We start from the raw sequence: 23,087 nt of genomic DNA on the forward strand, positions 1-23,087 counted from the left end.
ATATATATATATATATATATATATATATATATATATATAAATCGTCTATGTCATTTCACTAATATATATATATATATATATATATATATATATATATATATATATATATATATATATATCAAATATTAAAATCTAATTCGAGTCAACTCAACTCAAGTAGTTTGATCAATTTAATTAATCTTGATTAGAGGTTTGATTACATCAATAGTCAAAAGTCACTATATTTTTAAATCTATCCAATGAATAAATCACAAGGAAAGATCCATCTCCTAGACTAATTTGACTGGATTAAAAATATATACCGAAGAAGAAAAAAGAGAATGGAAAAGCCAGCGGAAGAGAGAACTCAACATATATATTAGGTGGGAATCACATCGCATATGTCCCATAGCATATTTTCCCCCTGGGAGGTGAGCCCCTATTTATACTATTAGCCCACTTCTGGCCATATAAATGTAGTCAGTGGTCACTACTACCACATAACCTTCACTAACCGTCATTAGTGGCCTCTAATAGCCATGTAACCTCCACTAAACGCCTTTTGTGGTCTATAGTCATATAACCTCTACCAATAACTGCCATTAGTGGATTAATGAGGACCTTCTATAATTTCCTGATTTACCTTCCTATAAATGATTGGAAGGTTGATCGCACTGGCGTAGCCAGAGGTGGGCTGCACTGAGCTCTAGTCCAATATAGTCCAGTAATTTTTAATTTATTATATTAAATTAAAATTTTAAAAATTAAAATAGTCTAGTTTAGTCTTACTAATTTAGTCAATTTTGACTATGTCATTGGTTGACCGTGTGGGGCGCGTAGAGTAAGCACATGACCTTTTGCCGAATCCATTATGCATGACTATGTTACATCAATTGAATTAATGAAATACCACTTAGAATTGATTGGCATCAATTTTGTCCCAAAAATTTAATTTGTGAGGAATGAATGCATGTGTATTTATTTCCTTAATGTAAAAAAATTGTAATTGGGAAAATTGGATTTTATAAAAGGATGACAATTTGTCATATTCCAATCAAGACCCACTCTGCTCTACTTTGACTTGCACCATAATAGAGACGGGGCGAAGTTGAAACAAACATAATCCACAATGCAAAGCAGAATGCATGAGATAAGAACACATACGAGATGAAATTTCTATGTATGGAATTTTGGGGGTTGCTCGAGATTTGCGGGGCTGGCGGATAGGCTTTTGGAAGAGTTGGAATGAGTCTGATCGGAACTCTGTAGCTCTATCAATGAGTTTTAACTGAAATCCATTGATGGACCTAGGGGACTCGAATTTCTGAAAACTTACAATGAAATAGAAAAGATGAATGTGTAGAAAGTAGATATGGTGAGAAATTTTGATCTTAAATATCCTATATGAAGTTATAGGTTTGTACTAATTAACACAAAATTTGAAACTTTCTAAACCTTTTAAGCAATGTTGGACTCCTTTACGATGATAACGAAGGGCACATTTGAACTCCTGGGCACTACAAAACCTACATAAGTTAGAATAAGCTCAATCAAAGCTCTCTAAGTCCATCAATAAATTTTCACCAAAATCCATTGATGGATTTAAGGAACTTGGATTTCTGAAAACTTAAAATGAGATGAGAGAAATTAATGTGTAAAAGATATATATGGATATATGTTGTCCAATCTTGATCCTAAGACACGTAAGCGAAGTTATGGTCATGTGCCAACTACTACAAACTATGATATTGATTTTTAAAGATCAGCATCACAGTGGTGTTGGTCTCCAAATATTAACATCGTAGAGTTGTTCTTTTCACACACTATGGTGTTGATTTTCAAAGATCATCTGGTACTGATCTTCAAAAATCAACACCACAGTATTTTGAAAATTTCAAATCACTTTGAGCATTGCTAAAAGAGTCTTAAAATAATAAATGAGTGAGTATTTGGACTTATATTCACTTAATAAACTCACAGGAGTTAGAATAGATTCGATCGAGCTCTCTATGTTCATCAATAGATCTAATCAATACCCTTGGACTCCTGGGCACTACAGAAATCTACATAAATTAGAATGGATCCGATCAAAGCTCTCTAAGTCCATCAATAAAATTTGACCAAAACCCATTGATGGACCTAAATTATTTAGATTTTTAAAATTTTACCATGAGATGGAAGATGTGAGTATGTAGGAGGTATATATAATGTCTAATCTTGGTCCTCAGACACATAAGCAAAATTATAGTCATGTGTCAACTAGCACAAATCGTGATACTGATCTTCTAAAATCAACACCACCATGTTGGTTTTTCTCACACTGTATTGTTGGTTTTCGAAGATCATCATTAGATGTTAGTCTTCGAAAACCAGCACCATAGTGTTCTGAAAATTTTAAATCATTTTAAGCACTATTGAGAGGGCCTTAAAACAGTAAACAGGGATTTATTTGGACTCATATTCAACTATAAACTCTATCGGAGTTGGAATGACATCAATCATAACTCTCTAAATCTATCAATGAATTTTGATCGAAATCCACTAATAAACTTAGGAGATTCAAATTTCTAAAAACTTGTAATGAGATAGAAGAGATGAGTGTTTAGAAGGGAGATATAGTGAGAAATCTTAGTCATGAGTCTCCTATATGAAGTTATAGACTCATGCCAATTAACACAAAGTTTAAAATGTTCTCAACTTTTTGAGTAATATTGAGAATCCTTTATTGACGCTGGACAGAATAATAATTATCTTGCGGACAATATTGATTCCGTTGATTCGATTGTAAATGTAGAAAATAATCTTCTAAAATATATTGATTCAGAATAATATCAAGAAATAAAGAAAATAAAAATAAATGGCATGGTTGAAAATATTATTTGTCTAAAAAAACTCCCTTAATATTAATTAAAGAATTATTTAAATAGACTTAAATCCTAAGAGAAAGGAAAAAAATCCTAACAGTAAATTTTTTAACAAATTCAAAATCCTAAATTTCTGAACGAACTCAAAATCCAAAAATACAAAAGACAAAAATAACTCTAAAAAAATAAAATCTTCAGATCTTCCTATATCAATCGCCCTGAATTGAAAAAAAAATATTTTGAATTTAGAATAATGTCATATGGTAATCTAGAAGGAAGATTCTTTGGCATCAACTTGACAAAGGTGATATTGCTAACTAATTTTACTAAATAAGTGAGATTCACATGTACAAAAGTTCATCACATGAGGAGCCATCGTATGCATGTTAAGATATCTGATATAAAATTCAAAAACATGATTATTCTGCAGCATGTCATATGAAATTTTAGAAATTTTAGAATTGCCAACCGTATTGGATGTAATTTTGATTTTGGACATTTTTATCAGATAGTAAAGACCTTGACGGAACAATGCTATTATTTATGTCATTGTTGTCAGCCTCAAGCATGTCTAACACCATTAAAGACTTTATTCTAAGAGAATTACCAAAGGACTTGATTGATTCTTTCCCATCCGATGGATATTCAAAGGTCTCATCAGACGGAAGAGTTTGTTATTCGACTCTAATTGACTCCATTTTTACAATTTTAGTTTTCTTTTCCACTTCGATCCTCAAGTTATTGTCCACGTGAGAAACATCCTCATCAACAGCATTGTCTTCTTTGAACTGGTCATCCGCGACATTCTTGTCTTCATCAGATCCAAAGGAACCCAACTCTATCCATCCATGTCAGAATCTCGAAGATTTATCCATATCAACATCTTCAATTTATTCTGCTTCTTCTTCAATTTGAAGATCCATACCAACTTCATCGACAACTTCATCTATTTCATCATCATCATAAATTAGATCATCGACTTTTTCGATCTTATTATCCACGTCTTCTTTATAATAAAAAAAAACTTCCTTCCAACTCATCAAACCAATTAAAGAATTTCTTGGTCCGCAATATATCAAAAAACTTGAAAAGTTCAATTGGAAACCTAATATCTATGTATAGTTCATCTCGACCACAGTTCTCATGATTGTGATAGGGTTTTACAAAAGTGGAATCCGAATTAAGATAAGAGGACTTATGATCTTTAAGATCTTGCACCATTACACACTGGGATAACTTCGCGACTTGTATTTGTAGATCTTCAAGTATCTGGTCATGGATGCTACGACCAAGGTGCGAGGCTTCCTCAGTCGAAACCTGTCTATCACGACCATGATCACGACGATCATCCATGGGATCTAAGGGCTTTAATACCAACTGATATTGGCAGAATAGCGTTTATCCTACCGACAATATTGATTCCGTTGGTTCAACTACGAACATCAAAAATAATCTTCTAAAATTTATTGATTCGGAAGAATACTAGAAAATAAGAAAAAGGAAAATAAATGACACGGTTGAAAATATTATTTATAAAAAAACTCTCTTAACCTCAACTAAATAATTATTTAAATAGACTCAAAATTCTAAGATACAAAGAAAGAAAAAAAATTAACACAAAGGAAAAACAAAGCCTAACAGAATGGAAAAATCTTAACAGATTCAAAATCCTAAAAATTTTAAACGAACTCAAAATCCAAAAATAAAAATAACTCTAAAAACATACAATCTTTGGATCCTTCTACATCATTTATGATGATAACGAAGGATACCCTTGGACTCTCAAGCATTGTAGAAACCTATGTGAGTTTGAATGAGTCCGATTAGAGCTCTCTAAGTCCATCAATGAATTTTAATTGAAATCCATTGATGAACCTAGGGTATTTAGATTTTTAAAATTTTGCAAATGTATAGAGATATATATGGTGTTCATGTCTGGTTTTGACATCCATATGATAAATTATGTGTACGTGTCAAATGCTTACTTTCGGAGACCATAAATTTTGACTTGGGTATGAGACATTCTACGTGCCAAATCGAAGCTCGTTTAGAGATTTACATTTATTACCAGTGAAACTGTACCCATGTTTTGAGCTCAAAAAACATGGTTTAAGGCATTTTCAAAGGTTCAAAAGAAATTTTATCTTTTTTTATTAATTTTTACTCATAATTTATTGCAGGGATGTCAGAACCAATTATGGACACCATAAATATCTTCACTGCACTACCCTTTTCCATTTCATGATAAATTTTTAGAAATCCAAAACCCCTAGGTTCATCAATGAATTTTGATTAAAATCCATTGATGCATCTAGAGAGCTCTGATCGGATCCATTCCAAGTGCTATAGTTTTTTAAAGTTCCTCGAAGTCTATATGTGTCCAAAGATATAAATTTTAAGTTATTAACATCAGTGGTCAAAAGGTTTTCAAAGTTTCAGACTTTAAGGTAATTGACACATACACATAATTAATAGTAGAGGTGTTAGAACCAAATATGGACACCATAAATACTTTTACTATGTTACCCTCTTCTATTATATGTTAACTTTTTTAAAATCTAAATCTTCTAGGTCTATCAATGAGTTTCAGTGAAAACTCATTGATGGACATAGAGAACTCTGATTCGGACTCATTCATGGATTTCTATAGTACTCCGGAGTCCAAATACGTCCTTCTTTAATGTATTAAAAAAAATCAACACTATGATAGTACTGGTGTTTAAGTTGTGGTGTTAATTTTTTAACACCAACATCATTGTGAACTTGATTTAAAAAACCAATATCACGATGATGCTGATATTTAAGTTGTAGTGTTGCTATTTAAATTTAAAACCTAACCCTACAAGGATGTTAATATTTAGGTTGTGATGTTGATTTTTAAAAAATCAATATCAAAGTTATTTTTATTTTATTATTTTTATTAATAAAATCCATTCTAATTATTAATTTTATTTTATTCTTTTATAATTAAATATTAAAAGATAGAAGATATTAAAAAATAAAAAATATTTTTTTAATTTTTTATTAACTTTTTTATTTTTATTAAAATTTTAAAATTAAAATTAAATAAATTTAGAAGATTATTTATTAAAGTTTAAATAACGTTTAATTTAATTTAAGAATAAAGAAAAGAAAAGAAAGATGCATATAAAAGAGATAGAAAAAAAAGTGAAAAAAAAATCAATCGTTAATATAGAAGTAAAATTAAAATTAAATACGTGTATTGGAAGAATGAAATCGATGTGTCTTTTAAAAAATCTAGAATTTTACATGTACCCTTTTAGGAAATTGCATATAAAGTTATGATGGACCAGAATACCATTTTACTCCGTACGGATTAAATCGCAACGAAATTATATTATGATATAATCAATCATAGAGAAGCTGATGAAGCAGAGCCACTCATCCAGTGCATGCAAGCATGGCGGAAGAACATGCCCACGAATTGCGGCCGCTGCCGTCATCGCCGTTTTCGGGGTCGCCGGTTTCGGGGTAGCTTTAATTGTTAGATTGGATTGCACTGGAGCTCGCTTCCATTCACCGCTGGGGCATCTTAACACGGCTCCTGGCATTTTAGGTGAGCTTATTTGCCATCTGAAAAGTTAGAAGGTACTTTTTTTTTAAAATTATTATTATTGAAATCATGCCAAAGATTTTTATTATTATTAAAATAATATTTTATTCCAACTTCATTTATATTTTTATTTTTTAATAATATTCTAATCGTTCAAATTATAACTATTATAATATAATATTATTAATATGAATTAAAATTGAAATATTCATATGTTATAGTATGTATGATTCGTACTTGTTATAATAATAACCATAATAAAAATATTTTGAAAATAAAAATATATTTAGTGAAATGTGATGATATTTTGATAATAAATAAAAAAAGTACTCTTTTTTGTTATTCAAATAAAAAATACGTTCTTTTAATGTTTGCGCTGTTATCTTCTGTTAAAATAATATTGTTTGTTCATTCATTTGGGCTTGTAGCAGATTTACCTCGGCCAGATGATTGTGTGCCCTCGGATGAAGAACAGAGCGATAGTGCGTCCTATATCGGAGGAGAAGGTAAGCGCATGCCTATAACTTTTCTTTTTACAAATTCCTATTAATAAAATCATCTTTTGCTACAATATCAATAACTTGGTAACAAAGGCCATGCCATTAAAGAAATCTAGGTTGTTGTTGCTCAAAAGTTTTTAGATAAATCTATTTAATTTTATTAGAAAGTATAAATTAATAAAATCTAAATTGTTTCTAATATATAATACTAGAAACAAGTTCATGGAATCCTAACCTATATAAGGAGAGGAATAAGTTTGTGTTCACTTTTTAGGGCTTTTCCCCTCGTGTTTTGCCTCACCTTATTCTTTCGAAAGAAACTCCCTAACCATCCTCAAATTTTGGCAGGGTTACCTTCTGGTGTGGAAACTACTGGAGGCTACATTGTAGAGATGGTAAACTTCATGGAAGACGAATTACCTCGCCAGTCGAAAAAAGTTCTAGTTCAAGAGGAAATGATCTACAGAGTTCCACAGATCACCAGTAGTTTAGATAAAGATGCTTATGCTCCTCAGTTTGTGTCGTTCGGTCCCTATCATCGTGGCACTGAAGCTCTCAGGTCGGCTGACAAGTACAAGTGGTTCTTCCTTGAACAAATCCTCAATATGAACAAAGATGTCCCATTAAGGAAGTACTTGGAGGAAATGGATGGAGTGAAGCAAAAAGTGAAAGGTTGCTATGAGGAGGACACCCTAATACAAACAAATGATGGATCCATAATGCTTTTGCTCGATGGGTGCTGCATTTTGGGTTTTCTTGGCATATTGCCATTGCCACCGCAAGAAGTTGGCGCTCAGACTCAAAAGCAAGATAACCTCGTAGCTGAAGCAAGCACGGTTCGGAAATTCATATCAAGGGTTAAAAAAATGCTAGCCCCTCATCCAAAACAAGTAGCACTTGCTGTCGACGCAGAATCCAAACGCACAGCTGATTCTGCCAGAATACCATTGTGGCATCATGATTCAATAAGACACGATCTCCTCCTGATGGAAAACCAGCTGCCTTTCTTTGTGCTCGAGAAAATATATGGCCTCGCCACTGCAGGAACACCTGATGAATTGAAAGACAAGGTAGATCAGACCATACAGAAACTACTAGCTTCTTATCCGCTTATAACTACGGATCAGAGTTTTCACCACTTGCTCCAATGCTGCCACCTGAAGTTTAGACCTGCCAAGGCCAATAGCTCCTCTTCCAACAGCAAACCAAAGGATGAGCTCCAACCATGGCGCGGCGCAACGGATCTTTATAAGGCTGGCATAAAGTTCAAGCCGAAACTGCGCAATCATTCTGAGTCTTTGTTGGATGTGGAGTTGGTCTCCGGAAGAACATTGATGATCCCGACCTTGATTATAGAGGACAGCACAAGTTCTGTTTTCCGGAACTTGATAGCCTTCGAGCAATCGAGCACGCACGAGAATTACTTCGCGGCTTATGCGTTCTTCATGGGGGAGCTCATGAGCACGCCTGGGGATGTCACTTTGCTCGTCAAGGAGGGAGTTGTCAAGAACTACATCGGAGCGGATAAAGAAGTCTCAGATTTCTTCAACAACCTCGTTAAACGAGTCGTCTTTGATGTCAACGAGGAACACTTCCTGAGCTCCACGTTTGAAGAATTGAAAAGCTCCTACAATAGTGTTGGCAACAAGTACATAGCAGATCTGAAGCAGAATTACTGCCGCAGCCCGTGGCTGGTGATCTCGGTGGTTGCTGGAGCTATTGTCCTGGTCTGCACTGTTGTGCAAACAGTGTTCGCTGTGAAAGGGTAACATAGTAGAAGAACCATTAGAGGCATGGATCAGAGATATGTGTGGAAAATGATGTATAAAAGCTATTTAAATAAGACAATGTACTGAATGGCAAACTATTTTAAAAAATAAATAAATAATGTAGCTTGGCAAATTACAATATTTTATCCAGTTAGGAAAAATGCGAGATTAGCAAATACAGTCCCGTATCATTTAAGACTCATAGTTTATCACAGTTAACAGATTGCAATATATTAGTTTTACTACTGGTTCATCACAACAACAAAAAAAAAAGATAGTTAATTTTGTTGGCATTCATTTTTTAAATTAGGAAAAATTTAGTTAAATTTTGAAGAAAAAAATCTAAAAAAGAAGGCAATTATTTTTATATAATTATTTAGAGTTCTCACATGATTTTACTAAAACATATAAACATAAATTTACACTTAATTAAGTAGTAATGATGAAATATATTATATAATTCTTAAAACTATATTAGAGGTTCTAAATAACCATTTGAACTATTAATTTTTTTAGATTTTATCTTGGCAGTCAACAAACTTTAATCTAAAATTTAACTAAATGTTGAAATATGTCACACAATTTTTAAAAGCATCATAAATAATTATAAAAACTATTTTAAAAAATATTTTGTTTTTTTCCACTCAATCAATTTTTTATTTTCTATTTTTTTATTTTTTTAAGGAGAACTAGAGAGATTAGGTGGTTTGGAAAGGAAAATACAGGACATCCAATGAAACATTATAAGCTAGGTTCTAGTATTAATTTGTATCTTCAAAACTAAAGATTTTTAAACATTATGAATTTTAAAATACTCTAGATCATATTCATATGTTTATCTAAGAATTTATTTTCATAAAAAATCTGACCACAAACTACATTGTAAATCAGTTCGCTCTTATCTATATCTATTTTCAAAGTGCCAAGACAATTCTTAAATCAATTTATGCCTTTGAAACTAAAGATTTTGATCATTATTACGAGCTTCTAGACATTTAAAGAAAAATACTAATGTTTTCTTATACAAACAAATGTTTCAACGAGTTATTTTATAAATTGATTTCCCCTCATTTTATCTTTGTTTTTTCAAAGTTCAATTAAATTTTACTATACATCATTATTATTGTTGGTGGATCACGTCTGGACGTCTCACTTCGAAATAAAAGATCGAAATTTTTAACTCTTTAATGCACAAATCAATAAAATCAATTAATTTCAAGCAAATCATTTAAACACTATACATGGATCTCTCATCTCTGCCACAACGAACAGCAATGAATATAACACACGAACGTGTGCTGCTTGGAAGCTCCTCCCTCAGCGTGTTTCTGTATTTCCATGTCTTTACCAATGCCCCCCAATATTTACAATTAATAGATCCTCACCTTCCTTTCTTTGTTCCCTCAAATCAAACATAAGTTCCACTTCTCCTCCTTGACATTGGTTTACGTTCAGAGTTTCCCTTTTGCATCATGGCCACAAACTCGTCGTAGTTAATTCTTCCATCCTGTGTGGCAAGTCAAAAACCCACAACATCGAATGAAAAACAAAAGAATGAATGGATTCAATAGAGAAGTTATATTTACTTACATTGTCTGAATCAGCTTCAGAAATAATATCCCTAATTTCCTTCCCATCATACATTCCCTTCTCTTTCAGTGCCTGCTCGAGTTCTTCCTTTGTGATGAAACTATAATGAAGACGAGTAAAAACATAAGTTAGATGTTGCTCAATTCTATGGAATAGAAATGAGTTTGTACTCTCACCCGCTATTATCTTTATCAAAGAATTGAAATGCTGTGTAGAGATGCTCTTCTCTGTCCATCCTGTTCATGTGCATGGTTGCAGTGATGAATTCTTCATAATCGATAGTTCCATTTCCATCCGCATCAGCCTGCACGAAGTATCATTGTGATAGTCAGGGTTTCTTAGTTTCCTTTACAAGAACTATATGTTGAGGTGAATTTGTACAGCTTACAGCTTCCATCAACAGTGTGAGTTCTTTCTCTGAGAGCTTTGCTCCTTGATCGGCAAGACCTTTCCTCAGTTCTTCCAGTGTTATCGATCCGCTATTGTCAGAGTCCATACTCTTGAACATCTTACTCAGTTCACTTATCTCTTCCTCTGATAGACAGCCTGCTATTACCTACAAAAACCAAAACCACGTAGGAATTAATTAAGAACAATTCAATATGCACATCTCCATGAATATATACATGCATAGCTTTTGTTTACCTTCAATGCAGCTTTCTTGAACTTGTTCATCGCTCGGAATTGTTTTAATCTGTTCAGTACATTGATATCGAGTGGAGTATCAGGTGCGTCTCCGTCTTCCTTGATCCAAGGATGGTCTGCGATGGATAGGGAAAAAAGAAAAAAAGAATAATCAAATGGACTGAACCTGATCATGCAAAAACATGGGAGGTAAATTCACTTACTTAGAACTTCCATAGCTGTTAATCTCTTCGTCGGATCTGACATTAGCATCTTCCGCACAAGATCTTTTGCACCAGATGAGATGTTGGGCCACGGATCGCTTGTAAAATCAATGTCTCCTCGAAGTATGGCATTGAAGATCCCTCGTTCTGTCTCTGGTGGAATAAACGTTTACAAAATTCAGACAATTTTGCCTTTCCATAAAGATCATGCAGGTTAGCATGTGTCACTGCAAAAGGGAGGTTCTCCCTGACCAGAAACTTGCTTATCGATGTGACAAAGAAGCGAATCATCTATGCGCCAAAGCTCATCAAAAACAAATCAGAAAGAAGTTTACCAGCCCAGAACGGAGGAGATCCACTGAGGAAAATATAGAGCATCACCCCAGTGCTCCAAATATCAGCTTTTTGGCTGTATCTTCGCTTTAAGACTTCAGGTGCTATGTAATATGCGCTGCCAACTATGTCTCTGAATACCTCTCCTGTGCATACGGATGTATCAATCGTGAAAGGTTTGTCGAATACAAATTGTACGTTTTGAGTAACTATGGTATATCAAACCCTTGAATTTTAGATATTAAATCGGAGAGCACAAGAAGTTAACATGTTCATGATGAATTCCTAACCTTCCACGAAGAAGACAGAGAGGCCGAAGTCGGTGGCCTTGAGCGGGGCATCCTCGTCCTCGTTCAACAAGAGGAAGTTCTCCGGCTTGAGATCCCTGTGCATCACCCCCATCGAGTGGCATGTTTGCACAATCTGCACGATGGCCCTTATCAGCGCCGCAGCCGCCCGCTCGGTGTAGTGCCCCTTGGCGATGATCCGGTCGAAGAGCTCGCCGCCGGCGCACAGCTCCATGACGAGGTGCACCGAATGCTTGTCCTCGTAGGCGCCCTTCAGCTCCACGATGTAGCCGGACTGGCCGGAGAGGTGGTGCATGATCTCCACCTCCCGCCGGACGTCCTCGATATCCTCCACGTTGATGAGCTTGCGCTTGGCGATGGTCTTGCAGGCGAACTGCTCCCCGGTGGCCCTGCGGGTGGCGAGGTAGGTGACGCCGAACTGGCCGCGGCCCAGCTCCTTGCCGATCTCGTACGTGTCACGGATGTCCTCCATCGGCCGGCCCAGCACGAAGCCCAAGGCGGCGGCCTTCGGCGGAGCTTGCGGTTGCGGCTGTCTTTGCTGTTGCGGTGCGGCTGCCGTGGGATTGGCATTGGGAGTGCTGTCGGTGCCGTGATTGGTGCCCGGCACAGAAGTGGGTGGGGCGGAGGTGGCGGGCGGTGGAGAAACGGGATGGCGGTGAGACTTTCTCTTGTTTCCATGGGAGAAGCAATTTCCCATCGTGAAGTCAAAGATCGGAGAAGAGAAGGAAGCGAGAGGGATATGGATGGCGCGGCGCAACCGGAGAAAGGGACTTGCAAAAGGGAAGAAGCGGGAAGAGAGGAAGAAGCGCGAAGAGAGGGTACGAGAGATTGGCGGGAAGCAACAGATTTTGGCTGTTAAAATAGCAAACTTTGCCGTTTTGTGTTTAACGCAACCACCAATCTGTTGTTGCAGTTGTAAAGTACATTTTTTCGAAGCAGAGCCGGCCTAAGACCCCATTATTATTATATAAAAATTTATTTTAATGAAATTCTTTTAATATCAATCAAACAACTCATTCATTTTGCAAGACCGTAGTATTTCAATTTCCGTAAGATCACATCATGTCTGTATGACGAATTTGATGCTACTTCGTGAATTTAATGCATTGCTCACGCCTATATGCATTAGAAATTGCTACATGCATAAAAATTAATGCATGATTGAATTTGATATATCATTCTAAAATTAACAATAAGACTAATTAATTTTATATTAATTATAATTATTATATTATTATAAAAATATTTAAAAAAATTCATTTCATTTTATATTTTCATTCTATCAAATGTTATATGCATTAGAAATTGCTACATGCATAAAAATTAATGCATGATTGAATTTGATATATCATTCTAAAATTAACAATAAGACTAATTAATTTTATATTAATTATAATTATTATATTATTATAAAAATATTTAAAAAAATTCACTTCATTTTATATTTTCATTCTATCAAATGTTAACAGTATATGCTAAAAAAAATAAATAATTTAATAATTTTATCAATTAAAAAAAATTATTAACAAAATTTGAATATAAAATTTTACTTAATAATTTTACATCTCAAAAAAGTTAAAAAATTAAATTTTATATAAAAAATCTATTTTTAAATTAATATCTAAAACTAAATTTTATATAAAAATCTATTTTAAATTAATATTCTATTTTTAAAAACAATTTAAACTCACCCTTGTCGGTCCAAAATCTAAAAGAAAAAGAATGAACAAAATTTTATATTTCAAAAAAATATATTAAAAATCTAAAAAAATATTTAACCTAAGCCTCGAGACAGCCCCGGTTCGAAGACAGCTATAAATAAGCGTCTGATCTATTTACGTAGTAATAATTTACACATAAACATATTCCGTTGTTTCAGAATTTTATAATTCAAATTAATATGATTAATACTAAAAGCTATAGGCCAAAACGCTTAATATTTTGGAACTGATGGATCAGCTTTGACAGCAAAAGCATGAATTCCACCGGCTACATTGAAGACCTTTTTGAATCCCTGCAAGAAACACGAAGACAAGGCAAATGTTCATCAACATGAACAGGCATTCAAAAATGCAGCTGGTAATATTTGGTGGATATTGCACGAGAAGCCGTAAAAATAATAAAACATGCATGTTATGACAAAGAGAAACTCAATGTCTAAAAAACAGTGTTAAAATGGAAGGTGATGGCTTTTGATGCAAGGTTTACCTGCGTCTGTAGCCACTGGGCTACTTGAAGAGACCGCACGCCATGGTGACACTGCAGTTCAGAATGATCAAATTGAGTGACCAAGAAAAACAATGAAAATGTTGAGACGAGCAAAGCACAAAAATTTATACAAAAAAATGGACAGGAATTTTATGAATATAAATATAGAATAACGCGCTGATGTATAATTGCGCGCCATTAGTATCATTGTAACTGTGTTCATTCTTATTTTTCTCAATGCTTGTGCAAACACTGGATTCACAATAAGCAAATTTTAAAGCACCGTTACTACCAGAACATAAGTGTCCTTTTGAGGATCAAACTCTTCAGTTATTAATGATCCCCATGTTCCAAACTGGCGGAGTGGAAGAACCTTGAAGCCAGGCAGAGAAGCTTGAGCTCTGTCATCCACAATCAACAAATGTCAAGCATGTAGAGAAACCATAAAATATGTATACATATTAATGGAACTGAATACTAGCGAAAGACAATCTCTTCCGCTTATTATCAGCGGCCATAAGGGTTGCATCTCAGAGCCTGAATGCATCAAAGACTTGCAAGGAACACAAACAAAGCATAGGATTGAAAACCTTGAGATAATCTTGAAGTTTGTCTCCTAGTAGAACTGCTCTCCAAGGTAGCAAAGTAGCATTTAAGCTAACAACAACAATCAATCCTGATCCCACAAGGTAGCAGAGTAGCATTTAAGCTAGATCTCTGGGGGAAAAAATGTTTGAACAAGCTGTACCAACTTAGTTCACTAAAAAGCATCACCCTGTTAATTTCCACGTGTTTACACAAGGGCATATACACAAGTACACAAGGGCATATATCTACTTAGGCTTGATCCATCAAGTCCAAGATGAACTTTGAGACCAGATATCAAATTAATGCAATCATAGCCTCAATCCTATCCTCCATCAAACTTCAGCTAAATTCACTGCCTTATCCAGAGTGAGAGTATCTTCAGCTTCTGAAACATTTTGCTAACTAAGAGATGTGGGAGATATATGTCCTCCACGAAACTGTACCAATCCACATAAATCCATAATATCTAAGCCTTGTTGCACACCATATGCGAGAACCTGAAGTTCATGCCAAATGTCTTGAGAATTTTATCATAATTTCTGGATCAGTATTCCTAACTGACAAATTTGTTAAAGTCAATAGTAGACACATGGTGGCAACAGAAGCAGCAACAGTTAATCGTGGTAAGAAGACCTTGTCTTGTTTAGTTGTCACACTCCAAAGGTATGTCTTCTCTACTTGTAGTTTTGTTTGAGAAGACATTTATTTGGATGGCAAATTTTGCTTTAACTTATATTGTTCCAATGCATATGCTGATGCTCTGTTTCTGTTTACTTCCATTAACAAAAAAAATTTAGAACCCTAGATTTTTTGGAACTCCAGGGCATAAGGATTGGAGCTTTTCCAACAGGCTGCCTGCAGTGGTAAGCGAGTCAGGGATCTTGATAACAACCCGACACATTGGTTGTGTCAAGGGCCATCTTTAATCAATATTGTTCAAAGAGAGCAGTGATTCAGTGAATCCAGGGCTGAAAATGGAGTTGTTTCATGGATTAGAACTCTGTGAAAGCTTAACAGAGCTTATGGATTCTAAACTTTGAAACAAAGGGAGGTTTAATTAGAAATATGAATCTGTCTCATGTACCTAACAAGAGGGTATTGTAAGTTCTGACATTCTAAGATCTAAATTAGTTGCTTATAGGCTATAGGGTAAGCTCGCTGTTGTCACAGAAAATTTATATTGTTGCTGACAGTGGCTCACTTAAGTTATTGAACAAAAGAGAAATATACTCAGTAATCCCTAATTTTTAATAAGAGTGATTGTGAAGATATTGATCGTCCAAATGCAAGTTATTCTCATCACCCTAATTCTTAATAACACTGATTGTGAAGATCTTGATTGTCCAAATGCAAGTTATTGTCATCATATTAAATTCTTGCTTTTGTCCTACATGTTAAATGTTGTGATAAGATTTTGAAAAAAAAAAAATGACCACAATATCTAAGCCTTGGGACATATCATGTGATTTTCTTCTTTAAAAAAGTATAAAATGCTTGATAAAATTGTCAAAAGACAGATGAAACTTGTAGCAACTTTTACATTATCTGAAAGGTAGACGCAACACTAAAAATTAATCTAACATGAGGAAGATATAGACATCTCCAGAATGCTATTCAATTTACAGTCAGATATGGAGTTTGATTATATTGCAAAAAGGGCAAGGAAAGAGAACTGTTATTCCATCAAATGTCCTGAATCCCTCATTATTTTGTTCCAGTCTCCAATATATATGTAAGATACCGGAAAATTTTAACATAAATACGAAAAGATTCGTCTCGCGAAGACGAACCAAACAAAACTTGTTTGGACCAAATCGGAGATCGTTTGACCCCTGAACCAAGCGAACCAAACATGAGTTGGTTTGCTACAGTATCGGTTCATATCAGATTTGGTTCGGGTTTGGGTTCGACTGATTTAGGCTGGCTCGACCAGATCATTTGGGTTAGGCGGGTATGAGTTAGTGGATCTAAACCCGTTAACCAAAAACCGCCCGATAAGAAACCTACAGTAACCTTCACCTCGCCCTTCACCTTGCGATCCTTTGCTTTCTCCCGATCGCGAGCGCCGCTTCATCCCTTCGCCGACGCCGAGAGATTTCGCCACCCAAAGCCGGAGCTCGGAGCCAAGGAGGGAACGCTGGCGACCTAGGCTTGAACGGAGGGGTTAGATCTTGCCGGAAGAGCTTGAATCGGCGGTGACGGAAGCTTGCGGCGGCGGTAAATCGGAAGGAAAGGAAGCCGAAAGGTAAGGGTGATCTAGATCTGGTTAGATCTTAGGTTTGTTCTTGATTGTGAGCTTGGATTTGATTGAGTTTTTGATTTGGGATTTCAAGGCCAGATTGGTTCGGTTGGTCCTTGGTTCTCGCCGAAGGGATCTCGGACGGCGGCGAGTTGGGGCGAGCGTGAGCGTGAGCAGGCAGCGAATCGGAAGAGTTGATTGGGTTGGCCAGCTACTGGCTTCTTTTCTTCGATTTCTAGGACGTCTGAAAAGCCACGGTTCTCTGCCGGTGAGGAATTTTTGATCCAAGTGGCTGTTCAGATTGTATTTCATAGAGATTTTGGTGATTTTGTGGGATTAAATTGTTGGACAGGGAGGCTTGAAATCGACAGTGTTGATCCAGCATCGTTGGTGCTAAGGTTCGAGCTGAGGTAAGGGGTTCTATGGTTGTAATTGATTCTAAACTAGGATGATGCAAACGATGGTGGTGATCAGAATGATGTAATATTGGTTTTGTTGTAGGAGATTTAATCAGAGCAGATTGCTCAAGGGTGGAGCTGAGATTCATTGGATTTTGAGTTCAGATCTAAGGTAAGAGCTCTATTGTTTGCATTTGTACTTGATTTCGGTTGGGTCCGAAAGAAAGGATTAGGTTACTGATGTTATGGATCTGGTGGATTCTTAAATTGATCTAATTAGTTAGTGTATTAGTTTTGTGTTGATATGTTGGATCGATTAGCTGACTGTTAGATGGATTCATTTAAGTTAACCCTATGGTTGATTTTATTACACAGATATATATATTGGTATTGATGGGCAGTGACTTTAACTGCAGGACTTTGATCCGACTATTATTTGGTTGCGGTTAGTTGGATTTTCCTACGATTACACGTAACCTATCTTGGCAGGCGGGTACCTTGACTTATCTTTTATAGATATGTCTTTATTGATATGTGTATTACATGCTATCAGTAATTCATGATCCTGTTCGTATCTATTCCACTTGATATCATGATCTGCTTTCTATACCAGTTATTAGTGCTATTTGATAATATTGGATACTTACTCATATTGTGGATATCAGTAGTCATTTATCTTGCTATCATCTAATACCTTTGCCATGTTTAGCTATCTGATACTTATGGATTTTTGACACCACCTGATACCTGTTCATATGCTTTAGTCTGGTTTATCTTACTCTGTATCGGTGTTTATACTAGACATGAGACCTGATATATTCCTGATTATGGGGCCATATGACATGGACTGGTAGATGGATAGGTGGTGCATGGATCATACTGATGGATATGCATTTGGATATATGCTGCATAGACTAGTGTCATACATCATGCTTGCATATATTGCATAACTGACGTGCGGGATTCCATTGTTGTTGAGTCCGGCGTCAGTTACATGCGGGCTACCAACCAAAGGGTGTGTGTAATTGCATGTCTTGTGATCATCTGCTCCTGCTCCTATTTTAGTCGAGTCGCTCCTATTATAGTTGTAGCACAGTTCGAGCCCGTCACTTGTATATGATTTACACACACACTCCACTCATGGGTTAGTGGAAACCTTTAGGTTGGTGCATACTTGCCCTGACAGGAGCTTCCGCTAGGCCACCCAGGATAGTGGTTTCGTAGCGTGGTAGCATACAGGGATCCCTCCTCTGTCATTGTGACCAGGAGATGAGAGCTTGCTCGCCCACTTATGATTTGGGTACCAGGATAGGTGTACACCTTGAGGACATCCTGTCCACTCGGTCGCGCAGGAGCAGTGACGGCAGAGTGCACAGAGGTCACAGCCCTACCCACTCGACGACTTCACCACTGTGGATGAGTACTCAGACGGGTTTTGGCTCCCACGCGACCTCACCACTAGAGGGGTGACTGATCCGACTGGCGTCAGGGGTGACCAGGACATGCATTGCATCATGTGCATACTGCACTATTGCATTTGTTTGTGATTGCTGCAATTGTTTGATGCACTTGGATGACATGCATGCACAGGATACCTATGTGTTGGTTTGGGGATTACCTTTCACCTTACTATTGATTATCGGACTCTGGTATGTACAGATCTACTGTTATTCAGTTTTCTACCTTATTTACCTTCCAGTAGACTGTACATCATGTTATTACTGTTGATAGCTTTGATACACATATCTGCTAGATACCCGCTGAGTTTCTTTTGGAACTCATCCCGTTTACCTGTTTGTCTATTTCAGGTTGATGCCGTCTGGAGAGCTGCACTGCTAGTCCCGAACATTATGTGTTTGGTTTATTTACTTTACAGCATACATGTGTTGGACTTATTTTGGCGTTTATTCCATTCGAGTACTTGTTTTCCGATGAGTCGATATTTGTTTTTACTTCGGATTGTTTATCGGATTTTTGGACGAATTTGATATACATGCGTGGTTGTGATACTATATAGTAGGATGTTATTCTTGACCATGTGGGTCATATTGTGTGGATGTGTATATAGGATTGTGGTGAGCATTCTGTTTACTTTTATTTGTCAGTATAAATCCATAGCATGTTATGGATTGGCCGTGTGAGCCTTATATATGTGTTTGTATTCAGGGAAAGTCAATTGTTACAGGGGAGATGCTGCCGAAATTTCTCGGAAAGTCGTCTCCCGGGGCGTAACAATATATCTATACAAACACAAAGTCTTATAATCCATTGGAGGCTAGACAACTATCTGGGACTGGATTTTAACTTGTTGAATAGGTCAATAGAACTAAGTCAGCTTGAAAATGATGAACTACCAATGTGCTCTCAAAAACTATGAAAGTAAATCGCCTAACGATAGTAAATTCTAGAACTTAATAGAACTAATGGTGTGTCTATCTCTTGATAACAGATACAATATTAAGTGAAGAAAATGAATTTGTGATGAAACCTTGAAGTCTAATAGCATTCCAAGTAAAACAATTACTAACCATGAGAACTCATATCAGTTTAAATGCTTCAGAAGCTGCATGTGTGTTTCTGCAGTTCTTTTACCATGAAACATATGTTTAACTAATGATACAAGCACACTGAAATGGCAGCTTGGTTAATATTAACAAAAAGAAGTTTGCTCACACTTCCTCGGGTTCTCTAACATCTATCAACTGAGCTTCCTCAAAAAATCCTGGATCTTGCATTTTTGAATGAAGTTCTTCAGGGTTAATATCTTGCAGAATTGATTCTTCCCTAGGAATGCAAAACATGCAGGAAATTTATTCTGGCAAATATGTGAAATGTGAAAAGGTGAGAAACCACAAGATGCATACAATTAATACCTCTCAGAAAGCACTTGCAAAAGGTGCCATCCATATTTAGTCTTACAGCGCACAACTTTGTTTAAAGGAGCACTAAATACAGCTTCCTCAAATTCAGGAACCTGGTCAGATTTCTCCAATATTAAAGCTTACAAGATACCATTGTTGCACTTCCATGAGACAATAAATACTGCTATCAGGTGGACAAGAATGTTTTACCTCAGAAATTGTAAAAGAAAGATATTTTAGGAGATCATGATACAAGTAGAACAATCACATGACCATGACAATAACCCGTGAGAAAAGGAAAATCAAACCACATTAATAAAATCAACAAACAAGAGGTTAATAAATTTAATAAAATAGAAAATCCTTAAACATTCCCAAAACAGTGCATTTCATCTCAACCTTCCCTGTTCTGATAGAAAAGTAATTTCTTAAACTCTATCAATTCTAGAATATTTTGCAAAGCATGTTAAGAGTCTGAAAAAAAATTCATGCCCAAATAGAGGAAGCAGACCTAGTGAGTTTTCATTGCACTATTAGTGACAAACTTTTAATTTCTCTTTTGAATATTCACAAAAATGCTATCAGTAAAAGGTTTGCACACCAATAAGACTTTGGGAGCACAGAGGAACCAATACCTGAAAAGTTAGTTGAAAAACATTATCAGAATATTGACAAGGATTAATGAACACCGTACCCAAGAATATAACAGAAGAATGACACTTCATCTTCATAACAATTAGACGGTTTTCAAAATAAGCATCATACATTTTTGCTGACTAGCTCTCATTAAAACTAATCAATGTGATAAAAAATGCAAAAGTACCGTTTGCCCTCTTCTTATCCATCCAAGCATCCCCCCATTTTCCTTTGAGGGACACAAAGAGTACTCCACGGCTAAATCACTTAAATCCACCCCTGGAGAAAGACTAGAATATCACTAAGAACAATGATATAGCAAATCAAGAAAGTTGTTCAGAAAAATGGTAAAATGAGAGATTGAAGACCAGAAATTCATATAGATAAATTGTAACTGCACATAAAATGTGAAACAAATCCAATGTTAACAAGGTTTTGTAATGGCTACTATGAAATCAGACATGATGTTATAAAATGCTTAATGTCTAGGGGAACTCAACCATATCAAGTTGCAGCTCATCTCATCTGGCTTTTTGCTTACAAGATACTATCCACACTATCTCCCTGTGGACCAGGCGAGCTAAGCATTTGCATATTAGACGGTAGCTTTTGTTTTTTCATAGCATTCGTATTACCAAGATATAACACTACAAATTTCAGGCAAAAACATTGACAGCAAATTGGTTCGTCCTATTAAGTATTAAAAGAGAAATCATTTATTCAGATATTAGACACTATTGCAACACTTTTGAATATTACAAATCGTTGTGCAAAAAAAGGAAGTTGAAATGCAGAAAAACCTCCAGAAATTCGCTGCTGGAGCTCCAGCAAAAGTTTAAGGTTGTCTTCACCAACAAGTAGATGTTGTACCAAAAGCTCTTTATTCTCTCTTCCACTGATTCCAGCACTGAAACAAACTATGGATAAACAAAACATATCAATCCTAAAACCTCGCCATTTAATTAGCTGTGAAAGTTCTCTCGGCTATAAAAACAAGCCATAAGAACAAACTTTTATTACTTGAATACAAATAAAATATAATTTTAGCACAATTAATCTCCTCCATCCATAAAAAGAAAATAAAAGACAGTTTCTCTCGAAATCGTAACTATCTAGCTATCTAGTTGTCATGTCAAAAGAGGGTTTAAAAGTGGAAATGTAGCAACCTCGACTTTGCAACCTGGGGGCGTCCGCCATGAACGAGTTCCACTTCAAGGAGGAGGAAGAGGAGGGAGGAGAGATACGCAGGCGCTGTCTTGAGGAGAAAGAGGATTTAGGGTGGAAAAACGCCTTGAAGGAAGGCGACCTGGAAGCAGAGTCGATGCATGGCGCTCTGAGATTGTGCAAAACGAAGATCGGAGAAGCCAGGGAGCGAAGCGCGGACGCCATCGACAAGCTTCGCATTGCGATATCATCAATCCGCTGCCGCCAGATCTCCGCAGATCTCTTCGCCTGTATGGAGACGGCACGATTCATGCGTCGATCCGAAGAAAAAAGGATTGAAGCCCAATTCAACTTAAAGCCCATTTTTCGGCCCAAACAAGTGATCGCTCTGTAGAAACTCTTTTTTAAAATTTGTTTCGAAAAAATTAAATATCTGAATTAAAAAAAAATAAAAGAAGAGAAAAGGAAATTAACCTTTTGAAATCTTGAAAAAAACTTTTTTCTCCTTAAAATGATCTATCATTAAATAAATAGACTTTCACATTATATATTATTAAAAAATAATAATTTGTGTAGTTATTAGTATAATTATTATATCGAAAGAATTTAAAAACATATATTACTAATTAACAGCCTCAAAGTAAAGGTTAATATATATGGCTTCATTGTATAAAATTAGATCTGATTGAGTTATGTGATTAATATGTATATTATTTCATGAATTGTTTCTAAAATCATTTCCATTATTATATTAAGAGCGTGAATATGAAATAATACAATCAGTTTCTGTCTAAGCTTGTATTTAAATTTCGTATAAAATAATTTTATAAAATTTTAAGTTTCCTCCGTAAAGTATTTAAAAAGATATTCTTGAGAACCCAACTTAAAATATAATTTTTAGGAAATCATGGAAATAACTTCTTCATATTTTTTTTAAAAAATGAAATGTATATTTATTATATTTAATTTATATTATTACAAATGAACCGCCTAAATTGCATTAACTAGTTATATATTCTTTCCAAATATTGTTTATTATCTTTTATTTAAATAATTTCTTATACACTTGCACTTTTAATCACAGGAAATATCTTTTTATTATGGACGCTCCAAGACAAAACAATTACCATGCATTTCAAGCCACTGACAGCCAAAAAAAAGAAAATAAATAAACAAAACAGCCAATCAAAACAAGACAAGTCCTTCACTTACCAGAAAATTAATTTAA

At 35.4% G+C, this 23,087-nt stretch overlaps 3 protein-coding genes across 3 annotated transcripts; 1 reads left to right on the forward strand and 2 right to left on the reverse strand.

Moving 5' to 3' along the window:
* The first annotated feature begins 6,230 nt into the window (after nt 1-6,230).
* On the forward strand, nt 6,231-8,686 carry LOC141820755 (UPF0481 protein At3g47200-like). Its single transcript, XM_074708119.1, has 3 exons — nt 6,231-6,420; nt 6,846-6,923; nt 7,266-8,686. Exons 1-3 carry the CDS (start codon nt 6,231-6,233, stop codon nt 8,684-8,686), a joined length of 1,689 nt encoding a protein of 562 aa, XP_074564220.1.
* Nucleotides 8,687-10,094: 1,408 nt separating this feature from the next.
* On the reverse strand, nt 10,095-12,462 carry LOC141820756 (calcium-dependent protein kinase 2-like). The gene is made up of 8 exons (XM_074708120.1): nt 11,748-12,462; nt 11,460-11,603; nt 11,125-11,277; nt 10,922-11,037; nt 10,665-10,832; nt 10,453-10,580; nt 10,277-10,376; nt 10,095-10,193 (listed from the first exon to the last, which is right to left on the reverse strand). Exons 1-8 carry the CDS (start codon nt 12,460-12,462, stop codon nt 10,095-10,097), a joined length of 1,623 nt encoding a protein of 540 aa, XP_074564221.1.
* A 1,103-nt stretch (nt 12,463-13,565) lies between these two features.
* Nucleotides 13,566-22,143, reverse strand: LOC141820530 (rhodanese-like/PpiC domain-containing protein 12, chloroplastic). The gene is made up of 8 exons (XM_074707856.1): nt 21,862-22,143; nt 21,496-21,612; nt 20,883-20,974; nt 20,072-20,172; nt 19,872-19,982; nt 14,266-14,374; nt 13,974-14,024; nt 13,566-13,779 (listed from the first exon to the last, which is right to left on the reverse strand). Exons 1-8 carry the CDS (start codon nt 22,097-22,099, stop codon nt 13,699-13,701), a joined length of 900 nt encoding a protein of 299 aa, XP_074563957.1. The 5' UTR covers nt 22,100-22,143; the 3' UTR covers nt 13,566-13,698.
* Between the last annotated feature and the right edge of the window lie 944 nt (nt 22,144-23,087).

Source organism: Curcuma longa, unplaced genomic scaffold (assembly GCF_044706935.1).
Source record: "Curcuma longa cultivar G26 ecotype Majalengka, Jawa Barat unplaced genomic scaffold, ITB_CL_G26_1.1 utg509_np1212_2302976_RagTag, whole genome shotgun sequence".
NCBI lineage: Eukaryota > Viridiplantae > Streptophyta > Magnoliopsida > Zingiberales > Zingiberaceae > Curcuma > Curcuma longa.